The sequence below is a fragment of the Micromonas commoda genome, chromosome 1 (genome assembly GCF_000090985.2).
Source record: "Micromonas commoda chromosome 1, complete sequence".
Lineage (NCBI taxonomy): Eukaryota > Viridiplantae > Chlorophyta > Mamiellophyceae > Mamiellales > Mamiellaceae > Micromonas > Micromonas commoda.
Window position 1 is genome coordinate 1364086 of NC_013038.1, and position 26467 is coordinate 1390552.

General features: G+C 45.7%; 10 protein-coding genes across 10 annotated transcripts; 2 read left to right on the forward strand and 8 right to left on the reverse strand.

The window, feature by feature from the left end:
• Window positions 1-913: 913 nt before the first annotated feature.
• MICPUN_51698 (predicted protein) lies at window positions 914-3874 on the forward strand (the record flags this gene model as incomplete). Its single annotated transcript, XM_002507211.1, has 1 exon — window positions 914-3874. One exon carries the CDS (start codon window positions 914-916, stop codon window positions 3872-3874), a length of 2961 nt encoding a protein of 986 aa, XP_002507257.1.
• A 1362-nt stretch (window positions 3875-5236) lies between these two features.
• On the reverse strand, window positions 5237-6232 carry MICPUN_55340 (predicted protein). The gene is made up of 3 exons (XM_002507610.1): window positions 6052-6232; window positions 5857-5916; window positions 5237-5798 (listed from the first exon to the last, which is right to left on the reverse strand). Exons 1-3 carry the CDS (start codon window positions 6187-6189, stop codon window positions 5541-5543), a joined length of 456 nt encoding a protein of 151 aa, XP_002507656.1. The 5' UTR covers window positions 6190-6232; the 3' UTR covers window positions 5237-5540.
• Window positions 6233-7481: 1249 nt separating this feature from the next.
• On the reverse strand, window positions 7482-9906 carry MICPUN_51699 (HlyC/CorC family transporter; the record flags this gene model as incomplete). The annotated part of the gene is made up of 2 exons (XM_002507611.1): window positions 7482-7892; window positions 7956-9906. One exon carries the CDS (start codon window positions 9904-9906, stop codon window positions 8425-8427), a length of 1482 nt encoding a protein of 493 aa, XP_002507657.1. The 3' UTR covers window positions 7482-7892; window positions 7956-8424.
• On the reverse strand, window positions 9905-10664 carry MICPUN_51702 (predicted protein). The gene has a single exon (XM_002507612.1). The coding sequence runs from the start codon at window positions 10299-10301 to the stop codon at window positions 10059-10061; it is 243 nt and encodes an 80-aa protein (XP_002507658.1). The 5' UTR covers window positions 10302-10664; the 3' UTR covers window positions 9905-10058.
• A 2007-nt stretch (window positions 10665-12671) lies between these two features.
• MICPUN_55343 (predicted protein) lies at window positions 12672-13905 on the reverse strand. The gene is made up of 2 exons (XM_002507613.1): window positions 13457-13905; window positions 12672-13261 (listed from the first exon to the last, which is right to left on the reverse strand). Exons 1-2 carry the CDS (start codon window positions 13609-13611, stop codon window positions 12892-12894), a joined length of 525 nt encoding a protein of 174 aa, XP_002507659.1. The 5' UTR covers window positions 13612-13905; the 3' UTR covers window positions 12672-12891.
• A 1125-nt stretch (window positions 13906-15030) lies between these two features.
• MICPUN_51705 (predicted protein) lies at window positions 15031-18549 on the reverse strand. Its single transcript, XM_002507614.1, has 16 exons — window positions 18460-18549; window positions 18312-18403; window positions 18157-18211; window positions 17986-18093; window positions 17856-17927; window positions 17711-17771; window positions 17602-17645; window positions 17402-17524; window positions 17274-17341; window positions 17159-17213; window positions 17022-17093; window positions 16886-16963; window positions 16804-16829; window positions 16676-16749; window positions 16540-16571; window positions 15031-16426 (listed from the first exon to the last, which is right to left on the reverse strand). The coding sequence occupies exons 1-16, from the start codon at window positions 18463-18465 to the stop codon at window positions 16181-16183; spliced, it is 1212 nt and encodes a 403-aa protein (XP_002507660.1). The 5' UTR covers window positions 18466-18549; the 3' UTR covers window positions 15031-16180.
• Window positions 18550-18576: 27 nt separating this feature from the next.
• MICPUN_55347 (predicted protein) lies at window positions 18577-18944 on the reverse strand (the record flags this gene model as incomplete). The annotated part of the gene is made up of 2 exons (XM_002507615.1): window positions 18577-18734; window positions 18776-18944. The coding sequence occupies 2 exons, from the start codon at window positions 18942-18944 to the stop codon at window positions 18577-18579; spliced, it is 327 nt and encodes a 108-aa protein (XP_002507661.1).
• Window positions 18945-19086: 142 nt separating this feature from the next.
• On the reverse strand, window positions 19087-19242 carry MICPUN_55348 (predicted protein; the record flags this gene model as incomplete). Its single annotated transcript, XM_002507616.1, has 1 exon — window positions 19087-19242. One exon carries the CDS (start codon window positions 19240-19242, stop codon window positions 19087-19089), a length of 156 nt encoding a protein of 51 aa, XP_002507662.1.
• A 2162-nt stretch (window positions 19243-21404) lies between these two features.
• Window positions 21405-22704, forward strand: HEME3 (uroporphyrinogen decarboxylase chloroplast precursor; the record flags this gene model as incomplete). The annotated part of the gene is made up of 2 exons (XM_002507212.1): window positions 21405-21758; window positions 21883-22704. 2 exons carry the CDS (start codon window positions 21405-21407, stop codon window positions 22702-22704), a joined length of 1176 nt encoding a protein of 391 aa, XP_002507258.1.
• Window positions 22685-23878, reverse strand: MICPUN_55350 (predicted protein; the record flags this gene model as incomplete). Its single annotated transcript, XM_002507617.1, has 1 exon — window positions 22685-23878. One exon carries the CDS (start codon window positions 23876-23878, stop codon window positions 22877-22879), a length of 1002 nt encoding a protein of 333 aa, XP_002507663.1. The 3' UTR covers window positions 22685-22876.
• Window positions 23879-26467: the final 2589 nt, after the last annotated feature.

A 26467-nucleotide genomic window follows, 5' to 3' on the forward strand; every position in this document is an offset into this window, starting at 1 on the left:
AATCGATCGATCAACGCGCGGTTTCAAATAGAACCGTTTTTTTTCGGGCCGAAGGGTGCCGAAATTTTTCACCCACGGCACCCCGGTCAAAAGTCCAGCGCGTTCTCGTCTTTGTCGAATGTAATGTGGTGATTAGTCGCGCGCGCGTGCACGCAGCCACGCCGCGTCGACTAGGGATTAGAGGCTCATCCGCCTGTGATCCCCCACCTATGGTCGAAACCTGCTGATCGCCCCGAGTAGGACACATGCGCGCCTCTCCTTCGAGCGCGCGCACCCCTGCTCAGCCCGTACGCCGTGCAGCATGTGCCCATAACGCATCTCCCCAGAGCCCCGCGACACGCGCCTCGCTGGTAGCGCGAGTGGGGGCGGGGGCGGCGTCGCCTGCGCGGCGGCGTAGGGTGCTGTCGAAGCGGAGGGCGCGCGCGTCCCTCCCCCCGAGCGCGCGTCGTGGTACCCATATCCGCGCAACGCACAGTGTGCGTACCCTGGCATTGGTCCCCGTCGGTCCATCGGTTTCCTCGTCGTGAACCGCGCGGGTCCTGAGTAGGGACCTAATAGAGGGAATCTCGCCGGTAATAATATAAAAGACACGAAGGGACCAAATAAAGCACTATATATGGTAGCTAGCTAGGGTACGTATTCAATTCATCCACATTCCGAAGGTACCTTCGTACATTCATTCGTGGTCTACGAAGGTATATATATATTATATTTATATACCTTCGTTCGGTAACTATTATTACCTTCGAAGGTACGAAGTAAGGTAGACTACCTTCGTTCGAAGGTAGATATCAACGCCATGCAACGCTCAACAACACACCGCACGCCTTCAGAGTTACCAGTTGCGCTGATTCCATGTGCTTGGGTGCTCGAGACAACCAACTATTGCAATATGGCGATCGCGCATAGTTAGATGCCGTGGACGATTCATCGCGAGTTTATGAGTCAGTTATCGACGAACAGTGACCTTACATTATGGGAGTGGGTCACGAGGCATGGTGGCTCGGCCCCAAAAGCACGTTTATCTGATGCATATCCACGGACTGTGATCGCTGCTGAGAATGTGAATGGCGCACAGGACGGCGGGGATACCATTTTTTCAATTCCCATCACTTGTTTGATGACACCTGCCGCCGCTTTCGCCGATGTGACATATGGAAAAGTTTTCGAGTTGTTTGCAGCTCATCAAAGCGTCGAGGACCGTACAGTTTTAGTTTTCTTTCTCGCTATTGAGCGACAAAGAGGCATGACATCGCATTGGGGACCTTACATTCGTGAACTTCCCAGCATTTTTTCGAACCCACTGAACTGGTCCCGCGCTGAAACCCTTCGACTTGCCGGAACTAGACTAGGGGGCGCGACAAAATTTCATGATTGTGCACTGCTGCAGCTCACAGAAGTATGTGTTCCTGCTTTCATCGCCATTTTGCGAGCGCAGCTAATTTTATCGGCGAATACGAAAGCGATAGCATCGGGAGCGATATCCCTGGCACAAGATGCCCTATCCCCGGATCGCTTAGCATGGTCACACAGCTGTGTTTCGAGTCGTGCTTTCTCCTTATTCTTAAACGGCCAAAGAACAATTGCTTTGGTTCCCCTTGGTGATATGCTTGATCACTCTCCAGATGCGCAAATCGAATGGCGCACCGATGATACAGCTGGACAATTTTTAATTATCTCGCATGATCGTTTGCCAGCTGGATCGATCATGTTCAACAACTACGGCGCAAAAAGCAACGAGGAACTGATTCTGGGTTACGGTTTTTTCATGAAATCAAGTGTGCTTGAAACATTGTATGTAAGGCTCGCAGTTGATGACATGAACGAGATGCGTTGTCGAGATAATCGAGGCTACGATTGCGACCACATGAGCATCACCTCCGGCGATATTGGCGAGAATTTCCTCTCTCGGCGGCTTGCTCACGGGCATTATCTTAGCACCCGTTCACCCGTACCCCCTACATTTCTTACCTCCTCAAGAATACTGATGATGTCCCCTACTGAACTGTATACTTGGAGATGTAGAACGTGCGAGGGCAGCGACGAAAGTCAGCTTAAAACTAAAGTTGGCTTTAATCAACATGATCGTGCGACATTCCGCATTTTGCAACAACTGGTTGGATTGCTTCGCAAAACATCTAAACACATCTCACGGTACAAGCGTCTAGCGCCTAAGCACCAAAATCATATTAACGAAAATGTTCGTTGTCTCGTCGCTTGGATTACAAAGGAATATCGATATTCACAGCTTGAAATTGCGCACGCTGTGCTTCGAAGCCTTCGTTTGCACTGTAGCGAGCTCATGCACAACTGTGATGCTGTAAAGGAGGCGGGCGCAGTGGATAATTGTAGTGCCTTCATCACTACGAGAAGTGATCCTTCGGGGGCTTGGGAAGAAATAAATACGGTGTACAGAGAATGGGAGTGTAATATCGGAGTAGAAAAGATCTCTGCTGCACTTCTGCCATTTTTAAGTCATCAGGGACAGATACAACATGGACTTCGGGTATCCATCCCTATAACGCACGGCGACATAATAGGTCGTGTGCCAACATGTGCGCTACTGGTCGCATCACACGCATTGAATGAAATATGCGTGGGGGTAAACTCTGACGAGCAGGAGGAGGTTGCGCTGGCAGTCGCCCTTATGTTGTGTGCGATAAACGAATCAAATGCGTTCAACCCCTTTGCAAAGTGGCTACTTTGTCTGCAAAGCGCCACAACATTCGTGGAAGCTGAGGTACTAGACAACAGCTTGGATGTGGCATGTGGTAACGAGGCAACGTGTTTCCGCAAACAATATGACGGCGAGCTAAACTTCTTGAAATCCGCCGGGTTGCCGCTGCACAATGTCGATGAATCGGGGCTCGATTTCTTGTATTCAAAGGCACGCCTGGTTGTTTCCAAACAGGCCCTCAGGCTGCCACGTGCAGCAGAGACTCTAGAACCGTCTGTCTCTGGGCATCTAGCACTTGTGCCTTTCCTTGGTTTCTTTCCACGTGCATTTCATTTTTCAATCGGCACGTTTCGTTGGGCGTATGGCCGAAATGAACGCTATCTGCCGGACGAATACCGAGGTGGTTGGCACCTGGAGCTATCGTCATCATGTGATCTTACTGTTGACACCTGCTTTGTAACGCCACTTGCAGAATGTTCTTCAGCGTCCCCGGAATCAGATGTGACGCGGAGCGCTCTGACGCTACCCGAACCGATAAAACCAAACATGAAGATACCACTCAAAACTTCATTAGGGGATGATCAAAAGTTAATCCTGGAAGGACTTCTTCAGTCCTGGAAGTCACATGAACTATGTTTTCAACTGGCGGATACGGATGAGCAGTTACGTCACCGAAAAGAGGATCTGCTCCGCATCACTGGACTAGGCAGTATTCATCATGTCACCCTCATTCCTTCCCCGGCACGACTCTGCGCGGCACTTGGGATATGTGCAACCAATCGCAGTGCAATCTTTCACGAAACTGATATCTGTCTCAAGTCCTGTGCTGATGCAATGATATTTGGCTCAGAATCACTTAACCTAGCTCATAGTACCGAGAAGCCACCAGATTGTCAACGCGATTCTACTGCCACGGGATATCAGTACGACCACTCATGCGAGCCGTATAAGAGCTCCCCTACTTTGCTGGCGACCACTCTCATCAGCCGCGATGCGTCTTCCAACGAGGCTATGCCTAAGGCAGAGAGTGAACTAGTTTTCTCGTCCAAGGTCTTGATGAATCTTTCAAACAAGAATGTTTCGAGGATTCTGAGGAACCTCTTACGACGTTTACTGCTGTATCCGAATTCAAAAGATTCGCCACCTTTTCGCAAGAACGTCCTTGAATTCTGGCGAAAAGATTTTGGAAAATGGTGAGATGAACATTATTAATAATACAATAGACCATTATTGTGAGAACGCGCGGGTCAGGCGCCGGGCCCGCACGTGATAGGATTGTACCAAAATGATGTGCGCGTTTTGAGTGCGTGTCTGGACGGCATTTGGAGACAAAAACAGTGAACCCCTGATGAGGGCCTCAACACATGCGTGTCGGATAATAAGTCACCCCCGTCCAGGTGACAATCAATAAGAATATATTCTGGATTTCAGGCAGCTGTGGACACCCCTGAGGGGAAAATTTTCAGATTTGTCCGCCCGGTTGAAAATTTTCAGATAAACTCGTCATTCTTGAGTTAATCCTCCCATACGGTAGTAGTAGTAGTAGTAGTAGTAGTAGTAGTATCTCCGGGGTGTCCACAGCTGCCTGAAATCCAGAATACCAGGTAAGGTATAAATATATATTAAAACTAATAAAATAATATCATAAAATAATAATAAAATACGAAACCCACTTTATATTATTCGGCATAGCCGATATTACACGACCTGAACTTCCAAAATGTAATAACAATCACCTGGTATAATATATATCGTTTATCAAGTAAGGTTGAAGGTCTATGCGTCCCGTACATTGTCGACATTTTTGACACCATTAAATCAAGAACGATGGTCTATCCGTCCCATACATTGTCGACATTTTTGACATCATTAAATCAAGAACGATGGTCTAGCGCTACTCATAGTTGTCCACATTTTTGAATTTTTAGCTCGAGAATCTTGAGTCAGTGTCCCATATAGTTGTCACACAATGTTTACTCATATAAACGGGTATTTAAATAGGGTTGGATATTTACATTTACATATTTATTAAATATAAACACACATGCATACCTCGGGGCTATGCCGATCTCCCAGAGGACGAATTCTCACACCACACGATCACATACACAGACGATTGATTCGACCTTTAGTGAAATTTATTATTACATATGATGAAGGTATTTTATTATTAATAAATAAATGCACGAATATAATAATATAATGAAGATAAAATAAAATATACCGAAGATATGATAAATACAACAAATACCTTCATTCATTCTTTCGTTCGTTCGAATGAAGGTAACTTCGAACGAATATATCCATACCTTCGTAACTTTATTTATATCATGGGTAGACTACTGTATTAGATAGAATATCCATGCATATTTAATATGATATATCACATATATCACCTACGTACAGTATCAAATGCCTTTAAAATTTTATTTCGGGAGCGACTCCATTTCTGACGGAGGGATGAGGCATGGGGGCGAACGCGGCTGTCAAGCCGGTGGGGCGGGCCAGCAGGTGGAACAGGGTGGTACTGTACAAGAATCAGGAGAATCTTTTTATCAGTTAGGGTGTTTAGTGAAGCTGTGTTGCTTGTTAAAACCGGAGTTCTAAGTTTGGCCAAAGAGGAGCTTAGAGGAGGTGAACCTTGCACTCTGCGCTGCAACTCTAGCTAGGCACCAACTTTCTGTAAAAGGGGGAGCGATTCTATCTATGTTTCTTCACTCTTTCGCTGAAAACGCAATCGTCGAGGAACCTTGATTGCTTCGTAACTCTATCTTCGTAACTTTAAGTGTTGTATGCTTCGTATTTCTTTTTTCTTGCGTTACCCAACAGGCTATTTTCTTGCAGCCCTTTCACAGCACGGAGGCTACTGGCGAACTCGGTGCTTGAACCCAGCTCGTGCAATTGTTTTGGTCACATTTGCTCGATTAGCTCCAAGGCCAGAACTTATCCCGGAAATTGCTTGTTTACGCAAAGCTAAAGCGAATGCAATAAGCGTCTCATCCTCATCAATGATTGTCTGGTTCCAGTGCCGCACTACAGCTGGCATCAACTCTTCTTTTGTACCACCGTTCTGCACTTCGCCAAGCTTATACAAGCGGCGATACTTCCGAAGTGATGGAGGCTAAAACATAGGAACAGTCAAACACGAAATGTTAGTGAATGATGTGTTAACCGCTTACTTCGAGTCTCGACAGATCGGCACGGTTCTCGTTCACCACCTTTGTGTTTCCAGGAATAACCTAGGACGAAAGAGTAGTTCGTTAAGTTGACGAGCGTTGTTGCGTTCGCTTAAGGCGAGTAATGCTGGGTTGCGGAGGAATGACTAGAAAATTGATGTGCCAGGGGAGCAGATTCATGCCACGCCGAATCCTCACATCGTCACAGATTTCATCATCGCTTGTTGTCCCGTCACGTTCGTCCTCGACGCGTTTGTCGGGAGCGGATTTCGCTTCCTTGGACGGCACTTTTTCTGTCGAGGACCGGCAGCTACGACGGCGAGCTTCCATATCCATGCTTCCAAAGTACGGGATGCAGAGTTATGGCCGGCTGCCGTCGTCCAAACTTTATGCTGCCGTCGTCCATACTTACCTTGTCAACACGGGGCAGTGGGTGTCGTGAAAATGTCAAATTTCGGACAATAACGAATAATAGACCTGTATCCATATCGTTGACTTGTTAATTATTGATTGACGATATCATAAATAAATGTAAGTTATATATATTTTATCATCGCCTAATATAGCTAGTATACCACCGTAAAAACCATTTTACACTAGATTATTCCTAATAAGACATTGCTAAAACATTATTGCTAAAACATTATTATCACTAAATCATCGATTTTGCGATTTTAGCAATTTCAAGTAACAAGTAAGATTAGCTAGCTTCGTTCGAAGGTACCTTCGTATCTAATTTGGGACGAGGAACGCCAATGACGAAGTCACATTTAGTAGACTACCACATTATTCTACCCCAACTTTTTTTGGAACATAGACTAAACGACCGTACGGTCGTTGTTTGTTACTTTATTGCAGACTACTGTGCGACGCCTTCCGTGTCTTTGGACGACGACTGTTCTGCGGGACGTCCTTATCGTTGCGCTTGGCGTGCACGTAGTCATCGTCCTCACACGCACGCCACTTGTGAACGAAGAGTTGACGCCAAGGCGTCTTCTGGTGAGGCGATGGTAGACGTCGAAGTTGACCAATGTATCGATGAAAATTCAGCTTCAAACCATAATAAATAGCCCTTCTCAATGCGTCTTTCACCGAGGCTTCACCGAAGCTTCTTCGAGACTCGTCCCAAATTAGCCTCCCGAACCGAACGTTCCTGTTCATCAGTCTCACAGGCAGGGAGGCACCTACGGATAATACAAGCAAGCAAGCGTAATAAATAAAATAAATAAAACAAATAGAGGTATTTCTATCTTCATTAATTGTTAATAATAATAATATAAATAATAGTAATACGACTGTAATACGTACGTACCTTCGTAATATATATAATACCTTCGAAGGTAATATGGAAATAAATATAAATAAAGCATTATTTATTGATTTCATATCATATTAATAAAATAAGTCCAAAAGTTAATAATTACCTTCGTATAATTATTACATCATTTCATATAACTGTTAGTTATCTTCGTCAGGGTGGGCCCGACCTGATTGACATACATCCAGAATTTCGTATTAATATGCGAATGAAGGTACGTGAAGGTACGAAGGTAATTTTTATTGACAACTGCTACGAACATCAGTAGACTGCTGGAAGGGTTGTGGAAATGCAGTCTACTGATGTTCAACGATTTCCACGATTCCCGCGAGTTGCAAGCTGCTCGCCGTTGTGCCCGTTTCAGATACAACAAGAATACACATCTCCACGGTGAAGCGGAGGAACAAAATACTAGAAAGACCAGCTCTCGTCCCATAGCCATTCTGTTCACGATCCCGCGGAGTAGGGCGACGAGATGCTTGTTTTTCGTGGATCGCGCCTTCCTGCGCGGGCCATCTGGCCTCGTCAACAAGCTAGATGTATTCGCGGATGCAACATCGCCGTCAATATGAGCTCCGCTGAACGTAGCTCTCTTAGCCAAGATAAGGGGCTGCCTCTGCCGATTTCCCAGCCGACAGGAAACATGTGGGCCAAGGGACGACGTTTGAGAAAATCCACTGAGGAGGAAACAAATTGTGATGCTTCCAAGGACACCTGCTCTGTGAGACCGAAAATTCCCTCCCACCCAGTCACCATGCATGAACGACCAATCCCATGCACGCAGGTCCCTCGTATCGTGATGAAATATGACTCAAGATGTGCGGCGTGTTTAGGAAGTGGGTGGGTAAAAACAAGACGCTTCTCGACATCTAGGTTTCGCAAGGGAAGGGGCGTGCTCGGAAAATGTATGCTGTGTGGAGGTGGGGGCTTTGTAAGAATATGCACCATGAGGATTGAGCCAGATTTTAGCAAGGGAGACAGTGTTCCTGCGAATGAATAGTTTTGGGCTCGGTACGTGGAAGGTGCGTTTCAGTGCATAGTAAACATCTGAAATGTAACAAGAGTCTCGAACGGCTTGTCTTCCAACACCAACTCTTGAGGATCTCATCTACAATTCGAAGCAAAGCTGTACAGCTCAACACGTTCGACCCAAACAGTATGCGGGCTTCAAAGTTTGAGTACTTCATCTTTCAGTCGTCTTGTGTTCGCTGACCAGCAGAGATCCAGTCGTGGTGTGACCATCAAGTTTGCAATCACTTGGCGCAGTCTGCTAGCCTTGAATCAGCTGCTGAACGAGAGCCACTTATCGCCTCGACGTGCGCTGCTCGCAATGCAGCGTTATAATCCCCGCGGCGGATAAATAAAAGACGACATGGGCCGTGCGGAACTGCTCTAAAGTCAGGGATGAAAGTATCAGAAACAAGTGCTTTCTGTCCAATATAGCACCATGGGCCGAGTTCCGACTCAAAACCATCAGCACCAGCCCTCACGCGAACTTTTCCTTGAAGAATCAATACGAAAAAATCGCATCGATGCCCTTTACGATATATCGATCTTCCACAATCAGCACTGTCAAATTCATCCTCAACACTGTCAAAGGCACTGCTCCCAGAAGAAATAGTTCGAGACATGTTGCCAGCTTCTCTGCCTGGAGGTAATATGCGTCGATTTGAGGGATTATCGGAAACAACTTCATCAGCCAAGACAGGAGGAGTTCCGGAACCCTTCATGAGCTCTCCAACCTCATCAGCTGTGTTGTGCTCTTCGACCTGTGAGGCAACAATTAGCTTATTCAGCACTCTGCCAAAACGGGCCAGTTTTTTAAACTCTCCAACATTCAAGGACAAAAACGCCGTGATGGCTGCTGTTTCGGCATCGCTCAGCTTTGTCTGTCCACGGATTTTATGTTCGAACAGTGTCAGAAAATTTGTCGGATCTGGGCGATGGTCCACTCCACGACCCCTAACCAAGGTCTCAGTTTTGTTAACGTCGATAAAATTGTCAGTCTCGTCCACTATTTCGTCTTTAATAACAGCCTCCAGCACATCTTCCAAAGTGATGACACCGGTAACGACGCGCCGGTTACCTGTCAACGAGTGCGCCGTCGTGTAGTCACTGATGTGTTGTTCAGGTCGAGAGGCGATGTGGTGAGCATCCTTCACCTTGCTGCCTTCGTCGACATTCCTTGATTGTAATGAGTGTGGAATCTCGCCATATGCGATTAATAAATGAAGGTAGCTTGATTTGAATTCACGAAATACTTTATCCAATGACGTGTCGTCGGGTACACCACGTACGAATCCTCCTTCGCGATTGCCATGGAAACTGATCACAGCGGCAATTTCAACCCCATCGTCCGGGTCGATCAGGATAAGATCCTTTGTAAAGAGGATGCCGACAATGTTTTGGCGGTCGATTTCGTAAATGGGAATTCTTGTGAAGCCACTCTTGTATATTTCCATCATGATTTGGAAAGTAAGCCTCGTCTGTGACTCGAGCATGAACACCTTTTCAAGAGTCGTCATCACATCTGCCACTGTTTTGTCCTTATATTCCAAGGCGCCCGTGAGTAAGTTTCCATCGTCCTTGTTCAAACCAGATTCCTCCTGCGCATCCGGATTTTCAACATGTATGCGTATAAGTTTATGTAGCTCCGCGGCAGAATATACTTGTCCGATATCCCGGCCAAGGATGATGTCCAGGATAATGCTTATTGGCCAAGCTAAAATATACATGAGAACTATAAAGATTTTTACCAACCACACAGTGTTGGCACCGATGTAAAGCCCATAGCGTGAACATGCAGCCTGCGGCACGATTTCTCCTAGAATCACGATTGAGAGTGTCGACAAAGCCAAACCGACTAAACCATCTGTCAGATCAGCCATCAAAATAGCAATGAGTGCTGCGGGCCGGGTTTGGGGGAGCGGGAGAACAGTTGTAACGCAAGTATTTGAAAAGAAGTGGATGAAGGCGCGTTCGCACCATTGACCATAGTGTTCCCGAGCAGTAACGTGCACAGCAATAGATTGCCTTTCGCGCGCACGGGAAGAATTTTCTTGGCGCACTCGCGTTCCTGTTCTTCGCCTCCCTCAGCTAATATCTCGAGGGAAACCATATCCAGACTCATGAGTCCGAGCGTGAGCCCACTAAATAGACCCGAGAGCACTAGTAAACAACATGCTAGCAATATATTAAGAGTAGTGCGTGAAGATGTGGCTGTATCAGGGGGGCTCGATGGCACCCAACCGTTCCTGTAACGTCGTCAAAACACAAAAATCAAAGACCCGGTTAAAGTGGCGACATCCAGCTTCGACTTCTTCGACAAGATAAATTGAGCACTTTCGACGACTCACCCTCTATAGCAATCATCCGAACATGTCAAATTGAACCCGGTCGAAATGCTCGTGCACGCGGCTAAGCAAGTTTCCATGTCACGAAAAATTGTATAAGTTCGATGCGAGTTGTTTTGCCGTGCTGGCCGAGCTGGCCACCGACAAACTATCTGTTTGTCGCGCAGCTCGTGGACATCTCTCATTATAATCATGCAATTATTTATTAGGTGTATGTTATTATTTGGCTAGCCGATGTTATCTTACACGACCCCAACTTCATTCCCAAAATGTAACAATCACCTGGTATCGTTTATCAAGGTCGAAGGTCTATTCGTCCCATACATTGTTGACATTTTTGAAGCACGTACGTAGGACTAGCGCTACATATAGTTGTCCACATTTTTGAATTTTTAGCTCGAGAATCTTGAGTCAGTGTCCCATATAGTTGTCACACGATGTTTACTCATATAAACGGGTATTTAAATATGGTTGGATATTTATTTACATATTTTATTTTTATTAGTACGAACGATGTTAAACTATATATGACAGTATCGTGTGAATATACGTATACACGCATGCCTCCTCGGCTAGCCGACCACCCACAGGACGAACGATTACACCTCACCATCACTCGCACTGACGAACGGTTCGACCTTTATTATTTGGAGAATTATTATTATTATTAAAACCCTTATTAAAATTACCTTCGAAGGTACGAAGCAAGAGGTAAATAATAAGCAAGCAAGAGAGACCGAAGTTATTACGAAATCTTATTTATTTTTGATGAGGTGCATAATTCTTCGTTCGTAAGTAATAAGTTTCGAACTTGCTTTGGTAAAACTTACGAAGTGTCCATATATACATGTGAACGAATAGTTTAACAAAATAAATGTTGTGGAATTATCAATGAAGTACATATCATAAAATAAATACGAAGGTATCATATATATACTGAATGGAATATATACCTTCGTTCGGAATATCAAAGAATTATGATGAGGTTTATTATTCCATCTGGATGGGTCAACATCTCGGCGGAAATCTTTCCTGGTTCTGTTAGTCCCACGCGATCGTTAGTCAATCGCACATGGGCAGGGACCTTTCGGATATTAGCCTGTATCAAAGAATTATGATATAATATTAAATATGTTATGATTAATAAAGACTTGCTATTTAATTATTATGATAGTTATGATATCATATCTATCATATCATATGATATCATATGAAAATAAATAAATATGCCGAACTAAAAACTTTCCACGGAAGTGTTCTGGACGTGATCTGATGAGGGGGTCCGTCCCCAGGTGTGTCGGCGTAGCTTACGACCGACGCGGACGCAGTGCTGATGGCGCCTTTTACGCCGCTGCACTGCGGGGAAAAATACAAACAGGACTTTGTTTAGTCGGTCCCTCATTCGTGCAAGGATGTATGACTACTAATGTTATTTTGATACTCATCACCTGCTGGTATATATCGTTAATTCCCGTTTTTAGTACGAACGAAGGATTCTGAATTTCATCAGGGTGCGTGTGACACTTTTATCATGACTTAATTCAATAACGACGATTAAGGATAACCCGCTTACATATAAATTTGCGTAAGAACATAAGTGTTATATATATAAGCGTTACGATCTATGACCAAATACCTGTATGTGTCGTATTATCTCTTCGTTTACCCTTGCTTGTCATTAATGAAATTCATAATACTTTTGTGGTAGTGTTTGTAAAACTGTACCGAAGGTGTGTTCGTAATTCCGAAACACTGTCTAATGTATTTCAACGTGTGTTCTGGATTTTTTTTGGCCCCGAGGCAGGAATTGTCATCCTTGAGTTAATTTCCCCTTATAATCCCTGAAGCGCGCCACGCGCTGCCAGGAGCGGTTTTTTACATGAGCAAGATGCGCGGTCACGTAGCCGCTGACGCGCGAGTAACAAGCGGCGCGCTGTATCTTTAGGGTCCGCGCCGTGTCTTTAGGGGGTTGGGGTTGGGTTTTCAGGGTTTAGAGTTTAAACAGCCGCGAAGCGGCTCGTCGGCCACTCCCTATACACATCCTGACGCGTGCCACGCCAAAAAAAAATTCCGCAACACAGATCTAATTTCACCGAGAATCAATCTCGCTCTTTCTTCTGAAATCATACGAAGGTAAAATATATCGTGATTTTAAAAGCATGTTATTATAAAACACTCGCAAAACCTGCAAAAAACATTTGAGTGTGTTCTGATACACCGCATCTAGCACAGCGAGTGTTATTTTCCATTTGAAAAAACCGAAGAACAGAAAAGTGCAGCGTGCTCGAATGAAAGTCAGTTGCGGCAAGGCGAGCGGCCGTTGCTAGGTGTTTCCTTTACCATGTACGGAGGTAACATGCAGCCATCTCAAGGTTTGATGTTGATGGTTCCTGTCCCTCCGCCCTGCTTCTGCTGATTTTGTCGCAGGATTCTTTTCTTACGAGCTGCAAGCTGCGCCTCATATCGTTTTTGCGCGAGGTCCAATTTTGTTTGTGGGTTGAGACTACCACCTGGCTTTCTGTATTCCCACAACGCCCATGCCCCTGCAGCCAGGAGTATAAACAGCCCGAAAGGGCTTGGTTCACTGCCGTCTCCACCTGGCTCCCAACCACCATCGCCATCGCCATCGTCCGGGGGCATGCCGTCTCCACCATAACCAAACTTGCGCTGGTCCGTGGTCTCCATTCGAAGGGGAGCAGCACCAGGACCTCGAAAACTGCCGGTTGAGCCGCCATTGCTAAATCAAGAGAATAAAAATTCAGAGAAGGAACGGTATATCTCAAAGATGCAAAGAAAGGGTAACAAAAAAGTTGGACAGCTTGCGACCCGGCGTAGTCTCGCCAGAAAAGATCAAAGTGCCACCGACTTTATCTAGAAAGGGTCGTCGCGCGGCTGTTCTGAAGAAGGATTTGCACATTTTACATGGGCGCACCTTGGAAAACTCCGAGGCTTGTTGTCGTCTTCGGGTTTCTGCCCTGATCTCTCCACGGCGAAGGGTGTACGGACGATGAGAGGGCGACGATGACGATGTTTGTATTCTACGCGAGCACGTAGCCAGGAGCATCGAGAAGGGGAAATGATAGACATTTTCTGTAGAGTTTCTGAGCGTAGGCGAGAGGAGCAAAATAACTGCCAAGTTCGGTTCCCTTCAAGTTTCCGTGAAGTGGTGAGCAGCCAGAGCCACAATGCCCGCAACGATAAATATCACGAAGGTATTTCGGAAATTTTGCCTCGCGGGCTGATGAGTATCAGGAACGCCCTTGCAGCTCGTGCTGACTGGGCCGGTGAGCCGAAATCAGTTAAGGGTTTTATTCCGATGAAAGCGAGCGAGGAGGAATATGTACACTCCCTTTTTGTAAAATTACTAACTCTTAGACGAACAAGGGACGGTTCAGATGGGAAATAGACCTATCTCCATATCATTGACTCGTTGATTGACTTGACTCGTTGACTCGTTGACTCGTTGACTGGAATCGGGTCGCGGGTGTTTTTTTCCTATATATGGTATTCTCCGTTAATTCTGTTATAGGCGATTTTAACTCGTAGTTTCTTGAGTTAAATAAAAGCAGAAGCGGGACGAGTCACCCTTGAGTTAATTCTTTCCGTCAAAAGTCCTGAAGCGTGCCAGGAGCGGTTTTTTACATGAGCAAGATGCGCGGTCACGTAGCCGCTGACGCGCGAGTAACAAGCGGCGCGCTGTATCTTTAGGGTCCGCGCCGTGTCTTTAGGGGGTTGGGGTTGGGTTTTCAGGGTTTAGAGTTTAAACAGCCGCGAAGCGGCTCGTCAGCCACTCCCTATACATATCCTTACGCGTGCCAAGCGCTGCCAGAATTAGGATTATGATGGTCATGACATCTATCCTATTATTGTTGTATATCGTATTTTGATAGAGGTGTTTCCTTATTATTATTTATATTACATCTATCTGTTCAAGTTCTGTTCATATAAAATGCATTATTATTACGCACGAAGGTAGACTAGCTAGCTACCTGATGCTACCTGTAGTTTACCTTCAAGATAATATCATATAAATACGAAGTTATACCATGTGTCATATGAAGGTAATAAGTTTTAGCTCCCATACATGATAAATAACTAGTTTATGGTTTTGGTTTGTATGGATATGGGCTTTTTGCAACGATGGAGCACATGTACAAAATGCATGGGTGTAGTGGAGAGGATCCTTTACTATCATGCAAGAGTCATTCGCAGACAATTGAACCGCCATTTCTTGAGTCGCGCTCTTCACGATACTTGTCGTAGTTAGCTGCACTGCCATATCATACGACGCAAACTCGTCAACGCCGATGCGCGCAACTGATGGTGACGCCGTCCATGTTTGGCGCCGAACAGCATATTGGCAAGCGGGTGAAACAAAAATGCCACATTAGCACAGTCCATTCAAAAAATAAACATATATATAAAAATACTTATAAAATAAAATAAAGGATCGAAATAAAATTCTTCGTTCGTCGTAATAATAATAAAATAAGATGTGGGCGTTTATTTATTTTGTGCGAATAAAATAAATGATAAGGATAAGGATTATTGTTGCGATTTTACCGGGTGCGTGGGAACCTCGCTCAGATAAAAATGTCTTCTACGAAGGTAGTCTACCTTCGTTCGTACAACATTGAGGACCCAAGTGTTCGGGTTCAGGCTCTGTGCCTCACGTTTGGCGGTAATATTGTGCTGCCTGCGCACGCCGTGCCGTCGATACGTGAACTCTACCACCGCAAGTGGGTCATTACTCTACTTGCTGCTCTGGGTCCCGGCTCCTCGTTCTCGTTAAAGAAACACCGTCTCCTGGCCGGGGGATGGACGACTTGCAAAGTAGGAACCTATTCAGTCAATACATTCACTTCAAGTTTGGGCTCTTTTACCGCGTTCAATTCGGCACGCGTCGCATGTTTCTCCCGAAGCCGTTCCTTTGCCTCGCCTCTGTGTTTTGGTCATTCCTTCTCGCGGTACCTCTTTGTTCCCGCTGCTTTTCAGACGGTCTAACTTTCCAACCCGTGTTGCAGAAATTGGCATCGGCCTCACCAGTTTCGGACTGCTTTTCACATCCCTTGGGATCGTTACATTTTTTGATAGCGGGCTCTTAACAATCGGGAACGTGAGTTGTGTTTCTTGCTTGCCGACACCCATGTCGCAGTAGCAGTGGAAGACTCTTCTGTGCAAGAAATTGTCTCACAAATGTCTTTGATGCAGATTTTATTCATGAGCGGCGTGACCTTGACGATTGGACCAAAGCGAACTGTCAAGTTCTTCGTTAGGCCTCAAAATCACGTTGGCTCCACTTGCTTTCTGGGAGGACTGGTGTTAGTCTTCGTCGGTTGGCCTGCCGTCGGCATCATCGCGGAATGTTATGGTTTTCTTGCACTGTTCAGATCCTTCTTCCCTACTGTTCTCGCATTTCTGAAGCGTTTGCCGATTTTTGGATCAGTTTTAACTATTCCAGTCGTCAAGGACTTCATCACGATGATCGGTGGAGGACGCAAATCTCTTCCGGTATGAGATTTCCGATGACATGAGCACACACAAGTACAGTTCTCATACGAGACATCGCACATGCTCAATTTAGCCCAGTTAGCTCTCTCTGTCTCAATAAACTCTCGTGGATTCAAATCGTTCGTCGTCCATATATGTATTTATGTCAACAATTTCGGAATAGGTCTTGAAGGAATACTGTAGAGTTTACGATTGAGGTCCCCCCTAGGGTAATGACGAGACCATTCCCAGAGCCATTAATTTGGGCCACAAACCTTGCCTCTTCAAACGTGACACCGCCAATCATAAAAACCACTATTTCTTGCGGTTTGTCGTCTTTTGATCCATGACTATCGCCCAGAAGTGGGAAGTCCATGTCCTTCATCTTTCCCTTCGCCAAACTCTCGAGAGTCATTGTAGAGGGACCACAATACAATGATAATTCAACGAAATAGCCGTGAAGAACTCGATAACATGGTGGATCATGTGCAAGTGAGAATTGGAAAATCAAAGGTGAAAGGTTACCTGAATTAAAAAAGGTTGGTGTTGTGTGTAAACTGTGTCAAGAACCATGTTCAATCTAAGCGATTTAGGAAGTGCAAATGCGTTCGAGCTGTTGCAAGTGAGCTAGATTTCTGATGCTCAGTTAGGCATGCCTTACCGGTGTCGTCACCCTTGAGTCCTCCAACTAATTTTGAGGCTCGTGCTAAAAAGTTTTGATTGCCAAAAAGGTCGCTAAGCGAACAAGCACTCAGAGGCGACGCAAATTTAGGAAGAGATGAGACTTACGAGATTCTGGTGTTTGCTCTCATCAGCTGCACGAATAACAAAGTTATGGGATAATCGTCAGAAAAGAGTTTATGGAACTCACCTTGATGATGTGTTGTAATGACATAGTGTTTGTATATTCAACATTTTGTTGCGAAAGTGTCGCTATCATTTCATCGACCTTTACAGATAGTGTGATGATAAGCGTCCATAGACGAAAAATCGCGGGTATCACATACCTGGTGGCTTCCCTCATGTCCATATCGAAGTGCGAACAACAGCACAAGTTTCAGGCGCTCAAAAGGTTTTACCTACACAAAACATATGTCGCTTTGTCAAACAAATTTTTGAACACGGCGCTCAAACTGCTCACTACCTTATGATCACTGAGACGGTCCATTACGGCTCTGCACGCATACGGACGATCCGACCTGGTGTGCGCTAGTCAAAAGCGTCATCCAAATTAATTTGTGCAGCCCATGATGCTTTACCCGCAGACTATCTCCTGCTCCACTTGAGAAACTGCCAATAGGGAGTTTTCACTGATCAACTTACTCATCTGGATAATTCAAAGACAACTCAGATGGAGGAGGGAACCAAATTCTTGAGCTGTACATTCCTCGCTCATGAGAGTAACATGCTTCGAAACATTTCCTGACTGTTGACGAAATTCCGGGAAATTCTCAACAAAACGTTGCATGTCTTCAATCGAGTCCAATTGCTTGTTGAATTTTGATATGGCCTGCGGAACCATAAAAATGTACCGCGTAATTATCTACGAAGGTTGCAGCAGCGGTAAATGTACAGATTGATTTCGACCTGAAAGTCATCCACCAACTCATTTATGGCAAGACCCAGATCTCCTGCAGAGGCAGAAAGCGGAGATAGGGAAAAATCCGTGCTTCAAAAAAATGTTTAGTTTCTGTACCATAATTAGAATACATGTTCTTTGCATAAAATTCATCGGAGGTCGATGAAATTACAAGTTCCTGAGTCGACGAGCGATGTAACGTCATTTGTGAAAGATATTCCACGAGCAAACACTCAAAGAGGCCTTTCAATGCCACATTCACCTGTGATTCATTTGCAGACGCGCTCAACCGAACTCTATTACCCCTGATCCCAAATAGCTCGTGCAACATGGCCTTCGTACATGCCAAAAAGTAATGAAGTTGGTAGCCATCGTAGCATCAAGGCACTAACCTGGTAGGTCCATTGAGACAGGAGTGGAGTTACTGGGTCGTACATTCGATCCAGCACTAATAGTTGTGACGAGCCACTGTTTTGGCGAAAGTCAAACAGCTCAGGCTCCTGAAATCATTTGTCTTGAAAATCTGAGCAGTTCCGAAGTCGATTGTCGAGGTGCAAAATGACCTGTTCATATGCAATGTGCCGGAAGCCTTCTGCCACTTTACGACAACGTTCCGAGCCAATGGAAGAGTCACAAGGATAAACAACATCGAATTGTAAGGTGACGTGTCAAGTTCAACAGAAACAAAAATGTCATCGGGAGTCTTCAATTTCTTCACCTGCCCTGAAAACGAATCGATGGTCGTCGCTTAATACTAAGAAAGAAAGCGGCAATATCGCCAACTACTTTGTCCGTGCTCTCGTCGCAACACTGCTATGATTGTTTCAGCACCGCACTCGGTTGAAGCACTAATGGAAGACAATGACCTTCATATCTGTCGCGGTAAGCGCAAGGCGGGTGTTTTGTTTCAGGACACTGAATGTGAAAAGGAACGAGTCAATCGCTACGAAGCTTGCAAACACTTCCTGGAGGAATTAGACCCGTCAAACATGCAACGCGACTTCTTTCAAGAAAACACCACGCTCCTGAACCAGAAAAATTGCATCTTTCTCGTCTCTCTCAGCGAGCCGCTGTAAAAGTGTTTCTTTGACAATATGGGAAAAGACTTTGGAAACGGCCGAAAAAAAATGGTGCGAAATTACTGCCTTGATGAAAAACCATTCACGCTTTTCTTGGACTCACAAATGTAGTATCCACCAAACGTTTGCCGTTTCATATAGTCGATGATTATTGTTATGTTTTCCTCGATTGGTCTCACGAAACAGAGCGCCTGGATTGGGTGGACAGAGTAATCAGATGGACACAACACTGTGGGTGTTCTATGGCAAATGTTTACCTTCAGGTGCTGCATTTTTTTCGCCGGAAAAGTACGCAGCTTTTCCACCAGGAACACCTGTAGTTAACCGCTCATCTGCATGTTCACACGAACGATGGAAAATCGCGCACCTCCATTTGGAGCAACTCTGTTTGTGTGAAAGCAGCACTAACTACATTCATCTGCGGAAAGGAAACGTTAGGAACAAATACATCATCACAACAGTTAGACCAACCGTGAACTCGTCCAGCAGAAATGCTTTCATACCGACAGAAGCATCGCGCAGCATCTTCCTGACGTACTCGTGAATGACGAGGGGGAGGTCTAGCGTCATTTGAGCGTCTGGATACCTGCTTGAACGAGTTTTGCGCGAGCTGTTCCGATCGTTTCAGTTAACTCACGCTCGAGATCAAATAAAGTCGGTTCAGTTAATAAATAACGAGTAAAATAAGCTGCATACGAACGATAGATGCACATTATTATTTGTCTGCTCTATTTATTAGTCTATTTTATTATGTTCGGCATATCCGATCTTATTATTATTACCTTCGTGTTACGGATATCTTCGCATTCGTATGTAACCACATGCACATGTATGTGTTGATGATCTATCAATAAATAATAAATAGTGTTATCACATATATCATGTATATGGACGGACGAATGAGACTTTTTATCCATGCGTGAATGAAGATGATAATATCTTCGAAACTCGTAACGAAGGTATTTTTATATTCTATAAACCTTGATAATAAAAGTTCTCCAGGGGGCGAGTGTTGTGGTGGTGGGGTTTTTCAAACACTGATTTTGGGGTTCGACCCCAGGTGGATCGGCATAGCCTACGACGACGAGGGCTCGCTCTCAACGGTCATATTTTCTGTGAAGACCTGACAAGAAGACGCAATTATCGCGCGCGAGCATGTGTGGAGCGAACGCCTCGAACAGACTCTCGGACTCACGAATACTTGCGACAGGACTGCACCGTGTGACAAGTCTGTACAAATTTAATAACCGTCTTAACTACAAATAAACGTCGACACATGAGAAAATAAACGCAAGTCATCACTAAACCAAGGTCGACCGATAAAAAATGAAAAGTGATTCGGCGCGTTAAAGCCTTGTAGGCTAATGTGACCAACATTTATTTATTTGTACAGTCTTGTCACGTGTGAGTGTGTGTGTTCGCGAGTCCGAGAGTCTGGTCGAGGTGCGCGTCTTACATATGTCTGCATCCACGGCGCAAAAGGCGCCATCAGCTCTGCGCTCACGTCGGTCATAGGCTATGGCGACCAATCGTTTCTAATTTTTTCTTGAGTCGCAGACCGTCGACTTGTCTCATGACAATTTAGCCCCAAATTTAGCGAAGCTGCTTTCGCTGACGGGGCGGGGCGTAAATTTGTATTTGGCCGCAAAAAACGAGCTCCATATGGGCAAATCGGATGACACTTACGTACGTTGCCTCTTGCTACATAATACCACAGAGACGGTCCGGTCCGTTTTAGCTAAAAATTTAACAATCCTGCTGCTATTTGACATTCGGCCGGCTAAATTTGCTTGTAAATTTGCTTGTTACCTTGCTTCGTATCTATACCTTCGTAATATGCAACATACTAATAGAATACTGGCCTACGTGTTACCTTCGTACGAAGGTACGACGGTACGAACGAAGGTAATATTTATATATGCAATCAAGATGATCATCATACATGAGTATCATATGATGACTGATGATGATAATATTGATAATAATAAATCTCCAAAGGACGAGTGGTTGGTGAGCGCGAGTGAGAGAGGGAAATTTCGTTCGTCCTCTGGGTGGTCGGCATAGCCGGGAGTTGGCGATTTCGTCGTACGCGCACGGAGTCTGAGGTCGAGTTCGTATTACCGGTATGGCTGGGTCGAATCACGTCTCCCTAGGTCTGATATACGTGTATAGACTAGCTAGCTAGATAGCTAGCTAGTTAGTCTACGAGATGATCGATAGATAGATATCCCTCTAAACTTCGTAGACTACGTACGAAGGTACGAAGGTACCTCCGAAGAACCAACTATATGAGCAGCTGACTCAAGGTTCTCGAGCTAAAAATAAGAAAATGTCATCAACTATGTAGCAGCTACCAGGTGATTGTTACATTTTGGAAGTTGGAGTCGTGTAAGTTCGGCTATGCCGAATATAAATAATAATAATAATAATAACAATAATAATAATAATAATAATAAGTTCGCTTATCTGGCTGGGTGAAATCGCATGCACTTGGCTAGTATTATCGTCGTTTCCATTCGCCGCGTTGTGTGTGTTCGTTTGTGGATTGCGGTGCAGTGATTCGATCAGATTTTGTTCCGATAGAGGTTTATCTGCTCTTCTGTTTCGACGGGCTCTATCAAAATTCTTGTTGCCCGCCTTAAGGTTGCAATTGCGTCTAAACCGGTCGCCTGCTTATCACTCTGTCACAGATGACGACCATTTATGGCACGGGCAGCACATCCTCTCTCGTCATGTTCAGCTATCCAATTCAGGGTCGGAGCACGCGTATTCCCAGAGCTGGAGCTGTAAAAAAGAGGGTCCCGATAGTTTCGGGTTCTTCAAGTGACCCTCTTTTGCTACGCGTTGCCCGTGGAGAACAAGCCGACCGGCCGCCTGTTTGGTTGATGCGCCAGGCTGGAAGATACATGTCGGAGTTCCGAGAATACTCCAACAAGTACGGATTTCGACACCGTTCAGAGACTCCTGACATCGCAATCGAACTCTCTCTGCAGCCCTGGCGCGCTTTTAAACCTGACGGCGTGATCATGTTTAGCGACATCCTTACTCCGCTACCTGCCATAGGTGTCGAATTTGATGTTGTAAAGGTGAGGCTTTTTCAATATAACTAACCATTTGAAGTCCACTCGAGCCCATTCAACTGCCGTGTAACTTTGTGATCACGCTGCTTTCTTTTTTTGAAACCTCTCTTCTTTTGACTCGAACACAAAGGGTAAAGGGCCAGTCATTTCAAACCCAGTACGAACTACAGAAGATTTAAATCGTCTCAAATGCTTAGATGATCCGGATCTCTCACTTCCCTTTATTCGGGAAATTCTTAGTAGCTTGCGATCCGAAGTAGACGGAAAATCTACCCTTCTGGGGTTTATTGGCACTCCGTGGACTCTCGCGGCCTATTCGATTGAAGGTCGATCTGACAGGCATCTTCTCATCACCAAGCAAATCATGAATCAAAATCCGGAATTCCTGCATCAATATCTTGCACACCTGGCCGATGTCTTAATCGTGTATGTGTGTCACCAGATCGATTGTGGTGCTCAAGTCGTGCAACTATTTGACAGTTGGGCACACCATCTTTCTCCACAACAGTTTGCAGAATTTTCGTTGCCATATTCTGAACGAGTGATTGCTGCAGTGAAAGCCAAATATCCCGACGTGCCCCTTATCTTACATGCAAACGGAGGCGTTGGGAAACTTGAGATCATGACAGCGAGCACTGCTGATGTTATTGGATTGGATTGGAGCACAGATATGGCAGACGCGCGGAGGATATTTGGACCAGATCGTGTACTGCAAGGCAACATGGATCCGATGTACCTGTTCGCCGATGAAGGACGAATACGAAGAGAGGTCGCCCAAAACATAGCCGCGGCAGGGAGTGGAAAACACATCCTCAATGTTGGCCATGGAGTTGTGCAAGGAACCCCCGAAGCGAACGTAGGAATATTTTGTGATGCAGCAAGAAAGGCAGCATACACGAGCATTCATGCAAACACTCAGGACCACGAAGGTGTTCAAAGCGAGGCCCGCTAGATGGAACAAATAAAATTTAATTCTAAAGATTTTCATTCCAGGCGATAAACGCTTGTGGGATATTTCTTTGTCAGTACCCGCCTTGTCATGTTGACGTCAGGGAACGACAATCATGAGAATCAGACAGTTCCTTTCCATTTGCACCTCGAAAAACGATATCTCTGGGGGTTTTTTACGCAAGGAGCGTGGATCTATCGGGGATACACACGAGTCGACCGCACATTTCCCCAAGAAACGCGCACTTTGCGTTTTCTTGGTCAATGCATGCTAGTATTTCACTGTTGAAAAACACGGTTCCATGAACCACGTCAAATCTGCCCTGCCCTATGTTGAGCTGTGCAGCTCCATCATCATAAATAACAAGCTCACAGAGCTCCCCTTCCAATTTTTCTGAAAATTTCCCTGCCTCGTGCGCATACGTTTCACGTTTGTCGCATAGGGGATTTTCAAGGATCTGGGACTCGCCACGTGACACAAGGGGGAGGTCATTAGGGAGCTGCAAGAACAAAAACTTGCCAGGACCAGTGGACGAAATAAGTTGATGAACACTTTCTTTGGACGCCGCAACATCTTCACATTTGATGCAACCATTTTTTAGTACAATGGGAAGATCCGTTGGACATTCACCTGAGATCTGATTGTCTTTTTGCTCGAGTTCCATTCCTAGCAATTTTCGTTCCATCTTTGATCCTAGCAAAGGTTCAGTGACGAGAAAGGAAACACTGGAGTCAAGCGGCGTAGCAATAGGATTGTCATCGTCACCTCCACTGTGACTATTGAAAGGATAAGAATATCTGGAGTTAGTTGAATCACGAACAAGCTCTGGACCAGGACGCATAGCCTCATGTGCACTCTGCATAAGCTCGGCGCCGGTTTTAGTACCAAATCTTTTTTTTTCGCAACCCATGAGCTGCTCAACATTACAGAAACGTTCGGGTTCAACGTCGCGACTATCAAGTGAGTAACGTTGTTTGCGGCGTCTATCTGATGGAACTGTGGGCGTGAAGCGTGTTCGGCGCTGTCCCGATGAGGTACTCGCTTCTTGGGCATCTATGCGACTATCAGGATTATTCGAGGAAGCAGGTGAAGTCACCATGCTAATATGTCTTGTTGCGAACGCCTCGACTGCTCCGCGAAGCCGCCCAGGTCTGGCTTGATATATTTTCTCTTCCATTGTCTTGTATGCGAGTGAGCGTGCGAAGCGGTACACTGGCCCGATTTGCCTGTCGACACCAGCACCGAGGAGGTCACAGCCAGCAAAATGACCGGCGCAGGTCCAGATGTTATCCCTTGACAGATCGTAGAGGTATGCAGTTCGTCTGGGCGTGTGAGGGGCACTCGGACAAAATCGTACCTTCGTTCGTAGTTGATTTTCCGAAGTATGTACTTAATAGACCATACTCCCTATATCGTTGACTCGTTGATTTCGTTGACTCGTTGATAGGGTCCCGATTAGTGCCACTTTTTGTCCCCTTTTGCTACCGCGAAAGCAAAGTGGCTGTTTTGTATGGGCAAATAGTGTGAAATCGATTTTCGGGCAATTTTGCCTTCTTCGGGACCGCTCTCCGGCGACTCGCCAGGAGGCCTCGGCCCCGATTTTGCTCTCGCGAAGGCCGAAATACCGCGAACGCGAATTGATGTCTGACAATTTGCCCATACGAAAATCCACTTTGCTTTCGCGGTAAGCAAAGGGGACAAAAAGTGGCACTAATCGAGACCTAGTTGACTTTTGACTAAAACAGGGTCGCGCGTGTTTTTTTCCCTATGGCGCCCAGTCAGGCCCCGTCAGGACGGCGAGCGCGCTGAGCGGCTCACTAATACGCTGTTCGGCGCCAAAATTGGAGGACGACATCGTCAGGAGCGCGCATTGGTGTTGACGAGTTTGCGTCGCACGAAACGACGTTGCGCCTGAGCTACGGTTTCAGCGGCGAGTTAACGGTCTATTAACTCGTAAAACCATAATATTGTCGTAGCTATACCGCAACATCGTATCTGACGACGCAAACTCGTCAACACCAAGGCGCTCTCCTGATAATGGCGTCCTCCAATTTTGGCGCCGAATAGCGTAATTGCCAGTTGTCTAGCGCGCTCGCCGTCCTGACGGGGCCTGACTAGGCGCCATACGGAAAAAAAACACGCGCGACCCTGTTTGTTTGGCGCGGAGCACGTGTCTGTATTTGCAACCGACCGGTGATCGTATGGTAACTACCCTGCCGACCGAAAGTCAAAATTAAGTGTTACGTACACCAATATTTAATACCACCTCTAAAGCTTTTAGAATATATAGTCTACGAAGCAATCAATAATCAATTGAGCAAGCAAGGCGAATAATAAGCAAGGGTTACTAATAATAATAATAAAAATTCTCCAAAGGTCGAACTGTTCGTCAGTGCGAGTGATGGTGAGGTGTGAATCGTTCGTCCTGTGGGTGGTCGGCTAGCCGAGGAGGCATATGTAGACGTATATACACGATACTGTCGTATTACTATATAGATAGTTTATCATCGTTCGTACAAATAAAATATGTAAATGTAAATATTCAACCCTATTTAAATACCCGTTTATATAAGTAAACATTTTGTGACAACTATATGGGACACTGACTCAAGATTCTCGAGCTAAAAATGCAAAAATGTGGACAACTATATGCAGCGCTAGTCCTACGTTCTTGATTAAATGGTGTCAAAAATGTCAACAATGTATGGAACGAATAGACCTTCGACCTTGATAAACGATACCAGGTGATTGTTACATTTTGGGAAGTTGGGGTCGTGTAAGATCGGCTAGCCGAATAAAAGTTAAGGACAGGAGGAGGCAGGGGTGACGTAATTATTTTTAACCAGCCTTTTGAAAATCAGTGAATTTGCGCAGGGAGCACGAACACGCACACGTGCACACTCTCGGAGAAATTCAGCCGCGGTGTTTTATCTGCACAAAATAAAACCCTCCTTTTCCCGTTGCCCGCGAACGTCCCTTCAAAGTTGTTGCGACTCGGAGCACACATCAGATGTGTCCTGAGGCATGCCGACAACCACCGGCGCCACGTCTCAGAACGGAGGTTGCATGCGCAACTCTCACTGAGGAACTTGCTCGCGATGGTGTTTAAGAGCCGATGACGCCATAACATGATACCACTCTCTGTCAAGATTCAGAAGCACGCGGTGTCGCCGTGCGCGCAAGCTGGTCCATGTCCAACTCTTTCCGACCACCTCGTTTTTCGACATCTCGGAATCATGACAAGCCTCGACGTAGGATCAGACTGTTTGCCTGTGCTAGCCAAGTGCGAGAATCGGGACAATACAACGCCCACAGGTAGATGGTGCGTGGCAAAATCCACCGTAATATCCCGAAAATCGGGAATCGTGTTAGATCGCACTGGCGACTTGTTAGGTCCGGATTGAAAATGACACGGCCCTAACTGTTTGCCACATCCCCCGGCTAGATCTAGCCCGGCTAGAATCGAAATGCCCCATACCTTCGAAGTATCCATGATATACCGAACAGGTTTTTTTTGCTCGACTTGGCGCGCTTTCAGTCGCTCCCCAGCGCCGCGCCTACGCGCGAAGAGCCGCGCGACGCCGTGTGCAGCGGACATAGCATGTGCACAACGTTTTCACTGAGCCGACAGGCCGAAAATCTGTCCCCGCGAGGGCGAAAAGAAGAAGAACACGAACGCGCATCGCATTTCTGACGGTTCATAATTCGTCGAGTTGTTTTCTTCGCCCATGACATCGCGCCTGCGCGGCTTCGCCATGATTACCGC